This window comes from Scleropages formosus, chromosome 20 (genome assembly GCF_900964775.1).
Source record: "Scleropages formosus chromosome 20, fSclFor1.1, whole genome shotgun sequence".
Lineage (NCBI taxonomy): Eukaryota > Metazoa > Chordata > Actinopteri > Osteoglossiformes > Osteoglossidae > Scleropages > Scleropages formosus.
Window position 1 is genome coordinate 25,425,918 of NC_041825.1, and position 13,552 is coordinate 25,439,469.

General features: G+C 41.3%; 1 protein-coding gene across 16 annotated transcripts in view; it reads right to left on the reverse strand.

Annotated features, from left to right (window-relative positions):
• Positions 1-13,552, reverse strand: part of LOC108927499 (voltage-dependent P/Q-type calcium channel subunit alpha-1A-like) — a 120,138-nt gene that overhangs the window by 34,195 nt on the left and 72,391 nt on the right. For 9 of the 16 annotated variants that reach the window (XM_018740836.2, XM_018740842.2, XM_018740835.2 and 6 more), the window contains 14 exons: positions 13,490-13,501; positions 12,472-12,571; positions 12,210-12,370; positions 11,778-11,918; positions 11,320-11,521; positions 11,042-11,206; positions 10,569-10,679; positions 9,564-9,647; positions 8,829-8,834; positions 3,529-3,645; positions 3,118-3,183; positions 2,846-2,943; positions 2,474-2,624; positions 2,238-2,365 (listed from right to left, as the gene is read on the reverse strand). In XM_018740836.2, coding sequence (XP_018596352.1) covers positions 2,238-2,365; positions 2,474-2,624; positions 2,846-2,943; positions 3,118-3,183; positions 3,529-3,645; positions 8,829-8,834; positions 9,564-9,647; positions 10,569-10,679; positions 11,042-11,206; positions 11,320-11,521; positions 11,778-11,918; positions 12,210-12,370; positions 12,472-12,571; positions 13,490-13,501 — 1,542 coding nt within the window. The remainder of the gene's footprint in view (positions 1-2,237; positions 2,366-2,473; positions 2,625-2,845; positions 2,944-3,117; positions 3,184-3,528; positions 3,646-8,828; positions 8,835-9,563; positions 9,648-10,568; positions 10,680-11,041; positions 11,207-11,319; positions 11,522-11,777; positions 11,919-12,209; positions 12,371-12,471; positions 12,572-13,489; positions 13,502-13,552) is intronic. The other 7 variants (XM_018740841.2, XM_018740847.2, XM_029246546.1 and 4 more) reach the window with 5 other exon arrangements.

The window sequence follows — 13,552 nt, forward strand, 5'->3', positions numbered from 1 at the left end:
ACCCCACTCCTGATGCACCTGAACTGATTTTAACCCCCACACCACATGGTAGCTCCAGTCCGGTGGCAATTCTTCCAAGAGCTGCAGGAGGCCCAGGCAGCTGAATCAGAGCCTGCAGACAAGTCAGCAGGTAAGGAGTACCTGCCTATCAGCACGAGGATGTCCTTGTTGCGGTGGGCCCACGATTCAACTGCTGCAGGCCACCCAGGTGTCCGCAGGACCTTCCCGCTTGTACAGGGACGTTTTGGTAGCCTTCAATGACGGACGACATGCACGAGTATGTGGAGACCTGCACTACTTGTGCCCAGTCTAAAGCCCTGACTCCGAAGCCTGAGGGACTACTGGAACCCCTGCCTGTACCCTTATGCCCATGGTTACACATCCTGGTGGATTTCCTGGTGGACCCTCCCCCGTTCGAGGGTAAGACAACCATCTTCACCATTGTGGCTCGGTTTTCAAAGACATGTCAACTTATTGCCTTCCCCAAGATGCCTACGCCCTGGGAAACTGCCGAGGTGCTATTTCAGCAGGTTTCTTGACTGTTCGGGTTGCCTGAAGACATCATGTCAGACACGGGAGCCCAGTTCACGTCCAGAGTTTGGAAGGCCTTTTGGGACAAACTTCGGGTCCAGGTAAGCCTCACTTCGGGGTATCACCCCCAGGCCAATGGTCAAGTAGAGAGACTGCAGCAGGATATTTCCAGGTACCACCGGTTATACTGTGTGCTGAAACAGCACCAGTGGGCCCAATACCTACTGTCACGCCCTCATCCAGCAGCCAATCAATGATACCTGTGGCTGCCCTTGGAAGCACAGCATAAAAAGGTGCCCCAGAAGCATCTTGATGCAGAACCTCCCATGAGAAACTGCAGAGACCTTCTCCTATGCTTCCTGTTTATATTTTCTGGCTCTGTTTCTTGGACTGTCTCTGCATCAAGAGTATTGTTACCTCCCTTGACCGATGTTTGCCCAATCGTCCGACCTTTGCCTGAACCCAGACCCTCCTTAAGTCCAGCCTTGCAAGTAAACTCTGTAAATCTGTACTTGTGTCAGTCGCTTATTCTGGACCCCGCCATGACACTACACATCTAAAATAAAAAAAAACACTAAGTTCTTTGAATGTTTCAATAAACTGCAAGCTGCCTTAAAATTAATGCTAATTTAAAATGACAAATTAAAAAAAATGTTGCCTCCAGAAACTCCAAGTGTTCAAATCCAACTGTAGGCCAATTTATCTCAAAAATGTGCGAAATTTTTCATCTTGTTTTTGATCACTAACATTGAGAATAACCAGATGAGTTGCGTGAAAGTGGTCCCACAGTCCTGTTCTGTTTGGGTGAGATGTACTTACACCTATCAAGTCAATGTGTAAATACATATCACTCTCTTCTCTGTGAACACAATTTTGACGATGAGTGAAGAAAATGTAGTTAAAACCAGATAAACTGGGAACTGTAAATATCTTCAAAAATGAGTAACTTGACAGTGTGAAACAGGAGCCAGTACAATAAATAAACTATTGCTGAAATCAAATTCTGTTATTTTCTCTTCTCCATTTCTTCTCATTATTGCTTCAGCTCTATATCTGAAACTCCCGATTCTATATCTGTCCTACCCTGTGGTGTTTTAAAGTTTCCTACTGGGAATGGTATCAAGATTAATTGTTTACACAAAATTTTTGACAAAATGGAAAATCCAGATAGAGTCTTCTACCATACTTAAATATACATATTTAAAGGACATTGTGAAAGGAAACAGACAGGAGTAGAAGTAGGGACAAATGAAGGAACAGACCCAAACCATTGTGCCTCAACACTTAAGTTTTCTGCTAATTCTCTTACACATACATATACAAACTCATGACAGAGAACAGCACAATGCCATTCTCAGTTTCTGGGGAAATCTGGAGGATCCATGGGCCAAGAGACTGATGGATGGCTTATACCTAATGAGGGCAACCAGGGGCTCTGCCTTATTTTCCTAGTTGCCCTGTATCCATCTTTCATGGGTGTCCCCAGGGATGAGGGTGTCATACATGCATGTTGCACATGGTAACTGAGAGACTATGTGTGTATGTGTGCGTGAGACCCATGAACCCATCACACCCACTTACCCTGATGGCATGGTGTAAAAGTGAATTGATCTAAATGTGACTTCTGGGTTTTGAACAATTTCAGAGCATGTTTGCTTCCTTGAGCCTCTCTTTGCGTGTCTGTCTAAGCCTTGATATTTCCTTACCAAGCAGCTGGGTCATACTCGGCCCAAATCCTGACATACTCGTCCAAGTGGTGAGGTCCCAGGATAGAGGAGTCTCGAGTCAGGTATTCAAAATTATCCATGATGACAGCAACAAACAAATTCAGCATCTGCACAGATGTATGCAGGAGAAAATGAGAACCAGCCAGCCTGTCATTAAAAAATTTTGTGTCAGACCAGACTGACAAGAGCTGTATAGATAACAAAGAGGTCCTCACCAAGAAAGAGCAGAGGAAGATGAAGGAGACAAAGTAAACATAGGCAAACTCGCTGCCACATTCAGATTCCTTGTTGCCAGAGCGGGGGTCACAGTCTTTCTCCCCCAGACAGGCAAGCATGATTTCATGCCATGCCTCTCCTGTTGCACTCCTGTTCCACAAAGCCAAAGCAGTGTTACTGGGAATGTGCTCTTATGGTAAGGGTGATGTAAAAGGGCAGAAAATAGCATAGTGGGATTTTGGTTCATGTTAAAGTTCTCCTGCTGTAGCAGGCTTATGAACATGACTTACTCGAGTACAACATTAGCATTGTATACAATAAAACACTAATCATAAAAATTTGCTGAAAAACATACAGGTGCCTGGACAAACCTGAAGAGCAGCATGAGGGCCATTACAAAGGTCCTGAAGTTGTTGTGTGTATTGATGGCATTATCTCTGTTATCATCAATTGCTAGGTTCCCAAACAGCTGCAGATGAACAGCACCATCAAAATTCTGCATCTTTCTCAATGCTAGTATTGTTATGTTTTCAAAATTCACAAACTAAAAAGGTAATCACATCATATGGTATATGCATCTCTTTTGCCTTTTAGAATTTGCACTAGCTGCATGTCTTAGGATTTAAATTAACTATTCACTTACCTGCATGCCAATGATGGCATAGATGAAGAACAGCATGGCAATGAGCAGACACACATATGGCAGTGCCTACACCGACAAATGTGCAAATGCAGCACATAAGCAAGTGCAAAGCATTTCTTATTTTTGATTATGAAAAACAAAACAATCTGTGAGGTTTTTTGAGGACTACAAAAACATCCAACAACAGTACTTTATGGCACTATCTACAGGCTTGCTTGAATATGAATGCTGAGGCCACCCTGCTCAAGACAAGTGGTTATTGAAATTTGATGAATAATAATTAGTATTATTTATCTGATGTCTTTGTCTAAGACCTAAAGTGTCAGGTTTGCATAATTTTGTTTTAAACGATAGTTTCTTTGATTGCTCATTGTATCCTTGGTGTTTTTGGGTGTGCGAATGTTTAAGTACCTTGAACGACTGGACAAAGGTCCACAGCAGGATGCGTATGGTCTCGCCCTGCCGCAGCAGCTTTATGAGACGAGCTGCTCTGAAGAGCCGCAAGAAACTTAGGTTGATGAAATTTGTCTACAACACGCAAGCATATGATCCCAGAAAACAGATAATCACAGAAAGGAATGGAGAGAGGAAGAAAAAGTGCATAAAGAAGGAAAAGGCAATGCAGATAGTATGGGACCAAAAGTGTAATGGGGAAAAAATGGGAGAAAGAGAAAAGATACATTGTCAGATTTAAGATACAGATCACTCAAAAGCTCTCCTTAAAAACAGAAAAGTTAAACTAAGCAAAGAAAGGGACATTTTAAAAAATGACGAATAAGTGGTTTAAATATTAAAAAGACAAAAGACAACAGATTTCATAAATAAAAACTATAAACCTATATCAAAAGAGGGCAACAAAACACAAAAATTCAGAAAATCTAACAATCGTCATCCAATTGAGTACATAAAGCATAAAATCTTTTTTCCTTTAACAACAACCAAATGCACTGATCTTTAGGAACAAGCATGCCATACGATATGGAGTCTGCTCACAACATTTCAATATGGTGTGCACATAGGGGCTGATTTCCATGTGCATGTGACGCTCCATGTACCCATTATTGTTGATGAATGGAGAAATGAGGACTCAAAGCTGTAGTAGTGCTGGGATCGCTGCCTGGCTTCATAAAGCCATTGAATTAAATTGATTGCCCCCCTGCTGATCATTTTAATTAAGGAAAACCAATAAATGCACAGTGTTCCTTTGCTAAAAAACATGGTTTAAACATAGTGTTAAATTCCGAAGTTCCTCCACAGATGATATTCCATTCACATAATTAGCTAAAATAGCGAATTACATCATTTTTTTCAGCCTAAAATTCTAATTAATTTCATTCTATAACATTCGACGTTAACCACTTTTGTATTTTAAGGGTTAGATAACTAAATACAAACCTAACTGGGAAGCTAACTTACTCACTCTTTTTGTTAGGAAAATACAGGTAGTCCCCAACATACAACCCATCGAAAGTTGAAAATATCATAAATCGAAAATGCATTTAATACACCTAACTGAACATCATAGCCTAGCATATGTGCAATGGACATTACGGGCTTGCCCCCTTCATGCAGAGCAATTATCTTGGGTTTCTCCTCAAGAGTAATTGCCCTCCTCTTCTTTTTCCCACCAGTAGCAGGAGACACAGATGGGTGTTTCTGTGACATTATGGATAAACAAAGCACAACGCAGACACAGTGGGGTATCTGTATAGCGACTGCGTGTCAGACTGGAAGATGCAGATCGCTGCCGCTGCCCAGCATTACAAGAGATTATCGGCTTTGACTGGGAAAAAATTGAAATTCATAATTTGAAGTACGGTTTCTACTGAATGTCTGTCGCCAGTTCACCATTATAAAGTTGAAAAAAATTGTAAGTCGAATCATCGTAGGTCGGCGACCACCTGTATAACAGAAAAATCAAAATCCTAAACTGGACAGAGGGAAAATCAGAATGCTGTCATTAATTGTATTGCTGTACCAAAACGAATAAAATATTTTTTTTTTGTAAAGGTAGGCTGCCTATTACCAATGACGATAATGCTTGAATAAAGCTACATGCAGTAAGCCAGCTTGATACACAGATGATACAGTACATTCAGAAAGTATTCAGATCCCTTCACTTTTTTTTTTTTTTTTTTAACATTTTTTAAATTCATTTTTTTTCCCCTGTCACTCTATAGTCAATACTTCATAAGGACAAAGAAAAAAAAACAGGATTTTAGAAACTTTAGGTAATTTATTAAAAATAAAAATGAAATATCACACTGGCATACGTATTCATACCCTTTAGTTAGTACTTTGTTGAAGCACCTATGGCAGAGATTACAGTCTTGAGTTTTCTTGGGTATGATGTGACAAGCTATGCACACCTGGATTTTTGGATTTTCTGCCATTCCTCTCTGCAGATCATCTCAAGGTCTGCCGGGTTTGATGGGGATCATCGATGAACAGCTATTTTCAGGTCTCTCCAGAGATTTTCAATGGGATTCAAGTCCAGGCTCTACCTGGCCCACTCAAGGACATTAACAGAGTTGTCCCTAAGCCAGTCCTGTGTTGTCTTTGTGTTTAGGGTCATTGTCCTGTTGGAAGGTGAATCTTCTGAGGTCCAGAATGGTCTGGAGCAGGTTTTCTTCAAACAGGATCTCTGGAGCTCAGCCTGAGTGACACCTGGATACTTGGTCACCTCTCTTACAAAGGCCCTTCCGCCCCAATTGCTCAATTTGGCTGGGCAGCCAGCTCTACGAAGAGTCGTGGCTGTGCCATGGTTATGGAGGCCACCATGCTCTTAGGAAACTTCAATGCTGCAGAAAGTTTTTATAGCCTTTGCCAGATCTGTGGCGCTGCACAATCCTGTCTCTAAGCTCTGCAGACAATTCCTTTGACCTCATGACTTGGCTTTTGGTCTGATGCACATTGTCAACTGTGGGACCTACAGATAGGTGTGTGCCTTTCCAGATCATGTCCAATCAATTTACCACAGGTGGACTCCAAGTAAGATGAAAAACATCTTGAAGACGATTAATAGAAACGGGATGCACCTAAGGGGGGTGCGGTGGCGCAGTGGCGCAGTGGGTTGGACCGGGTCCTGCTCTCTAGTGGGTCTGGGGTTCGAGTCCCGCTTGAGGTGCCTTACGACAGCCTGGCATCCTGTCCTGGGTATGTCCCTTCCCCCTCCGGCCTTACGCCCTGTGTTGTCGGGTAGGCTCCGGTTCCCCGCAACCCCGTATGGGACAAGCAGTTCGGAAAGTGTGTGTTTGTGTGTGAATGCACCTAAGCAAAATTTCAAGTGTCATAGCAAAAGGTCTCAATACTTGTAACAATGTAATGTTTAAATTTATTTTTAAGAAATTAGCAAAAATTTACAAAATCCTGTTTTTGCTTTTTTATTATGTGGAACTGAGATTGATGAGGGGAAGAAGAATGTGATTTTAGTATGAGGTTGCAATGCAAAAAAAATCTGAAAAAAGTGAAAGGGTCTGAATACTTTCTGAATGCATGTAAACATATAACCTTTCAGGATGAAAACCTGTAAATCAATTGCTTAGCAAATTTGGTTTATTATATTTAAAATGTGATTTCACTTTTATTTATACAAGAAAATTTGAATAAAAATTGCAAAAACGTAACCCCATTCTTCTAATAAATTGGAAATTCCATTCCATAAGTCAATTTTTTTTCACATGACTTTTTTGTGATAGCATATGTATTATTGAAACATTTTTTGAGCTAATTATATCACACTAGGGGGTGCGGTGGTGCAGTGGGTTGGACCGGGTCCTCCTCTCTGGTGGGTTTGGGGTTCGAGTCCCCCTTGGGGTGCCTTGCGGCGGACTGGCGTCCCGTCCTGGGTGTGTCCCCTCCGCCCTGTGTTGCCGGGTAGGCTCCAGTTCTCCGCGACCCCGTATGGGACAAGCGGTTCAGAAAATGTGTGTGTGTGTGTGTGTATATATCACACTAAAAATGAAATGCAGCGGCTCCTGAACTTATGAAAATAATTGGGACTGGAAGTTCATTTGCAACTCTCAGTATCTGTGATTCAAAATTATTTTTAGCAACTATATCAGTCAGTAAAATTTTAATAGTAAAAACATCCCTCTCTTTATTCCCTGAGTCTGCAAAAACAGTATTTGAAAATTTGTAATACTGTCTGTTTACTGTCATATAAATTTAGTCTTTTTTTTTTTTTAACCTTGGTGTCATGCCCTCCACCTCGGCAACGAGTAAAACCTGCAGCTGACCAGGGTCCGGGCACATAAAAGGACATCCCGGAGCACAGGAAGATATGGAACCTTGTTCAGCCTCGCTCTTCGTGCTTGCTTCTCAGATTGTTTGCTTACCTTTTCCCTGACCTCCCTGCTCTTGCTCCTGTTCCTCGACCCTCCTTCTCCTGAATCTCCTAAAAACTCTTAATTTCCCTTGACCCATCGCCTGATCTTCGACTCAAGGTTTTCGGATTCTCCTCGTAACGACGTCTGCTCCTCGGTGACCTTTGCTAGTTTCCTAACCACGACTCTTGAATCATCCCCTCATCCTGTGCACCCCTGCACTGCACTTGGGTCTGATGACCCACTTCCCAGACAGAATCATGACACTTGGATACTTTTATTTTTTACACATAATTAATTTTTAGCAGTTCTTCAACTTGAAAATCAACCGTGGAAAATGGTAAATGAACCAGAAGAATGCACAAAAGCGTTCCAAAATACTGTTTGTAGACTCAATTTTTTTTGCCATCCCTCAGATAAAAGCAAGGAAATCTAGTGATGAACAGGAGTAGAACAGTGGGAGGAGCGTCACATGGATCTACAGTGAGCATGCAGTGTAACCAGGTGGGCAACAGAGCAAGCCACGAGAGAAGGTGAACCAAGAAGATAGAGTCATGCAGCTCAAGGTCCTGCTGCTGAATTTCTCAAATTTTGTCTAGAACATGCAGCATACAGCTTTGCAATACTCACACACTGAAGCTGATCATGGCCAAAACAAGAATGAAAAAAGTGTTTGACTTATCAGTGTTTTAGAAATTTTCACACTTTGGCTCTGTGTGGACATATAATTTCCAGACATTCCAATTGCAGGACATCATTTTATTTTATGTGCTAGTTGGGAGAGAAATCTCTGCAGTACTGTGTGTGCACTTATAATGTATTCTTATTGAAAAACTGATTTTTTTTCTGAGTAATGGGAATTGGTTAATTTACCAGACAAGGAAGTATCATGGCACAGTCTGGGATGTCATTAAGGGCAAAAAGGGATGTATCCAAAGGCTCATACTCCTAAAACCTTGGCAATAAATGATGCCTGGTGACTCTAACTGCCTCCATCAGAAAGTACTGGGTAGAAGGTACCTGGGCAATAACAAGATGAGAGGCTAGCACGAACATGGTGGAGTTTTTATTAGAGTTATTTACTGTTCCTATGTATGGCGAAGAATTGTCTAAAACATTGGTTTGGTAATTTGTACACTAGTGCAGCATTTTGTACTGTCAGATATTCCTAATACTCATACACTATAATATGTTTTTTTTTGCCACCCATATGTCAACGTGATGACAGCGTGTATTAGTGACTGCTTATTAATTTTCTAACATGTTCATGTATGTGTGTATGCATTCAACAAGCATAGCGGGCTCAAAGCTCACTATACAGAAGCACATGCACTGAGGTTATGCAAAGTAATGGATGCCTTGAAGCTCAAAAAATTACAAACTAACCAGATTCTACGCACAGATATTGCAAATAAATGCATTTTTTGGGGGGGGCAAGGAGAGTTTGTGGGATACACAGACCAGTTCATGGACGGACACATGAGTTTCATAGTGCATTTTGATTGGATGAATTTATCAGAAGGCGTAGATGCCAACAAAGTAGATTAAAGAAAGCATGTAAAAAGATAAAAAGATAAAAGAAATAATAATCATTATGTTCATACAAAATTATTCTAACAATGTAAACAGTGGATGCATTTCTTTTGATACAAAAATACTCCCATATAACAGCTAGACTCAAATGCAGCCTAAGCTACACCTAATACGGTATAAATGTAAATGTAAATGTAGCTTGTAGTAGATTCTGTAACCTGGTCTAGACCACTGCTACTGCTAAAGACATACATCATTCTTATTCAACTCATTCTCATTCTTATTCATTCTCATCAAACAGACCTAATTTGCCTGATTTTATGCTCAAGGGATACTGCATACACTGACATCACCCACAAATTAGTTACATCAGCTTAGTTGTTCAAAGACTGACCTTTGATAAAATATCTAGTTCTCACTGGATGCTTAAACATCAGCGCAATCTCTAAATTATATGTCAAAACAATATAAATCCTCACTCAAAATTTCTTGGGTACTTCTTTGTGTGGTCTGGCATCAATTTAAACGTACCTGCATACACCCACAAACACAGATGCACATTCCCACACCCATCTCCTGGCCACTTACCACTAGCTCTGTTACGATGATGTCAGTGATGCTTCCGAGGACAGTCACAAAATCAAAAATATTCCATGCATCTTTGAAATAATTCTGTAGTGCAAAAACAGACAGGGAAAAGCATATTAGGCAACAACAACAAAAAGAGATTAAATTCATTGAGTCAGTAATTGCAGTTAAGCCCTACCCATGACCTTACGCTGACATTTACTTGTGTTTTAGACACTTATTCCCAAACTGATGTACAATGATTACTATGCAGAATTTAACTCACACTTTTTTCCAAGGCAAATTACAATTCATATATTCATGGCATTATTTATATTCACTAAACTTTCTACAACAATTCAGTCATCTATACCTATAGCAGGACAAGGTAACATACAGTGGACAATCAATTCAGCTGAAACACATTTTTGCAGTCTAGAAGGAAACAGATACACCTGAAGGAAACCTCTAATGAACATGGGGAGAACATGAAAAGTACACAGAGAGTGGAGATCAAATTCATGTACAATCATACTGTCAAGGCAGGCACCCACTCTGCCACAGTGTTGTACTTTGATTTCACAGCATTTGCCTTTCCTTAATTCCCATGCTACAGATGAGAGAAAACTGTATGCTGATTTACAGGAGCAGTGTTTATTTTGTTCTAGTTAGCGTGGGTTGGACTATCCTGTGGAACCTGGATTTTACCTCCTCATAACATGTAAGGATACCCAGCCAACCAACTGATGAACAAGCTTTCAAATTTCTCTTAGTGTGGCACCTTTTTGCAAACTAGCCCAGAAGACTAGATAATTGCTTCTAGAGAAGTAAAAAAACAGAACACGTGCCCACAAAAAACTTGCTAATGTAAAAAAAGAAGAATATAATTCAGTACTCTTTCATATGGACAGCAATCAAGTAGGATGTCTGGAAAACACTGCCTATAAAAGTAGGAGTTCACATAGTAGAAGTACAAATCAGTGACAGTCAAATGGTATAGTATATGTCTACTCTGCATAAACTCACCAGAACTCCAAAGGCAATGATCTTCAGTACACACTCCATGGAAAAAAGGGAAGTGAACACAATGTTGAGGTTCTTCAGAACATTATTGTAGGCAGTGGAGGATCCGTCATACTGCACAGCACACACACATAAAAAAATAATTGAGTTACTTATTTATACATAGATATAAAGATGCATAAGTAGACATGAGGTAAGAAAAAGACTCACAAAAAAAAACAATAATACAAGGGGATAAAAAAAACATTAGTAATCAGCAATATTTGGCATTATTATGAACATTCTATAGAGAGGAACAAAAGAGAAAATAGTTTGTAACATTCCAGAAATTTCTCAGTACTGCAAAACAAAACAAGGACAATGGCTAAATTTGCATATGATGTTACTGGAACTAAATGGACTTCTAAGCAGTATGGGAAGCAGCCATTCGGTAAATACCCTTCATTCCATTGGCTGGCAGCTGGTCAAAGCCCTACCTTCATCATGAGAACAACAGTGTTGAGTGCAATCATGGCCATGATGGTGTATTCAAATGGTGGTGAAACTACAAACTGCCACATGCGGTACTGGAAACTCTGCTTGTTCTGTGGCATGTGGCGCGTTAGTGGCTTGGCATTGATGGCAAAGTCTATGCAGGCTCTCTGAAACACAGGAGCAGTTCCTCAGTGTCTGCTCATACTGTACTCATATTATAGATACAGCAACACAATCATGCAACATGGAAGCTTAACAGGTACATGATAGGTCTCATTACCTCATTCTTTTCCAGGCTATAGTCTTCCATCATTTTGTCACCCTGTTCCTGAAAGGTGATGATTATGAGGGCTACGAAGATGTTGACGAAGAAGAAGGGGAAGACCACGAAGTACACCACATAAAAGATGGACATTTCCATCCGGTACCCCGGGCTTGGGCCCTGATTCTCATAAGTCGCATCCACTGAATGTTTCAGTACCCTATGGAGTAGGAACAACAGGAATTTCAGCCATAGCTGCCTTTAATCTCTTAAAAACTGTTAGCATCCTTAATGTACTCCAGAGAACTGAGAACCGAGGAGCTATTTGTCTAGAAGTATGTTTGTGTACATTGAGTACTATCATGTGTCATTTTGTTACATCTGCATGCATGTGAAACTATGAATGTATCACCCTACGTGTTTATGGGTATTGGTTTTTGGTATGTGTGTTTGTGCATATGAACAAGGACACTCACTGCGGCCACCCCTCTCCAGTAGACACGGTGAAGAGGGTGAGCAGGGCCCAAAGCACGTTGTCGTAGTGGAAATCGTACCTCTTCCACTCCCGCCTCTGTGCCTTCACTTCATTATCACCATCATAAACCAGGTATTCTCCCCTGAAACAGTCCAGTACAACATATATGGCAACTTCCTCGACAGAGACACGTACATGTCTGTTTTCCACGTAACTCTTTGCTGTCAACCCATTCCTTGCTATCTGCTAGCACAACCTGACTTGATGTGTTTTTCATCAGATTCTGTAGGACTCAAACTATACTAATTTGGAAGAGCTCAGCTTCACAGTTCCAACCATAAACTGAAAATTGTAACACCTGCCATGCGTATGCACTGAATGCATGCCTTTGAAGTACGCAGGTATGTGTGGCTGGATATTGGCCTGACCTCACCTGCAATCATGATCAAACTCCTTGGACTCATCCGTGCAATAGAAGAAGCGACCCTTGAAGAGCTGCACAGCTACCACAGCAAAGATAAACATGAAGAGCATGTAGACGATCAGGATGTTGAGTACATTCTTCAGGGAGTTCACCACACAGTCAAACACAGCCTGTCCAAAGGAAGATTTCAGCAAATGGTCAGGAAACTTAGCTGAAAGGGAACACAGTGACACAGCATTGGGGGAGTGCGAAAGGGGGTTTAAGGCAGTACCTTAAGCTTGGGTAGACGCTTGATGGTCTTCAGAGGACGCAGGACCCTCAGCACTCGTAGAGACTTAATGGTGCTGATGTCCTTCCCCTTACTGCTCCCCCTGCAGACAACCCAAATGGCAAGAGTCGAGAACAGAAAGAGGATGGGACCTAATGGACTAACATGGGGATCAACGAAGAGCAATACTCTTGCACCCATGCAGCCATGAGATATTATTGTTAAGCTATACTGCTTAAAACTGGAGAATGCAATAACTCAGGATGGTACTCATATAGAAATGTGGCTCTTCATCAGTGTGGAAAGAGTGGGGTTAAAAGCCAAAAGTAACATTACGCTTGTACACTTCAAAACAATTCCTGACAGCTCGTCCTCTATACCCTAGAGCGGGTTCGTAGCTCTTCCATCACATTGCAGGTCATGCAAGGTCTTCACTACTGACGACCATGTTGTGTGGGATGTACTACTCAGCTCCTTTACAGCTGTTTTCCTTGGCTTTAACCTTAACCCTTGCAACCCACTCCAAAGATTATGCTCAAAGTGACTGTTCCTGTCACAGTGCTATAGTAACAAGGTCTACATAAACACTTCTGGCCCACACAGAACCTCCCTTACTAAGCCCAGGAAGAGAAAGGGACTGCAGCTCTAAATGACTGCTCCTGACTATTATGTACAGCTATCAGTCAGTACCCATGCTGTACATTGTGTCATTACAGCAATGTATTTTAAAGTTACAAATCCTTCAAACTTCTCAGTCCTGCATGACTGAAGGAGTAGCATGCTATGAAACAGCAAACATTTATCACTGTAGAACTCATGGACACAATCAGTACATAATAACTAGGCTCTCGGTGATGCGACGCCTGGGCAATTATAATGTAGGTCCACATTGAGACTAGCACACAGAAAGGACAGAAAGACACAGTGTGTCAGAGAAGAAGGGACAATTTGGTTTAATGGAAGAAAGAGAGGAAAGCCATTTGACTGGTGAACAGGAGAGACTGGAGGAGGACAACTTTACCGGGTGCTGCTCCTGTTGCCATAGCCAGGCGGAGAGACGAAATGGTGTCAGTGACAGCAAGAG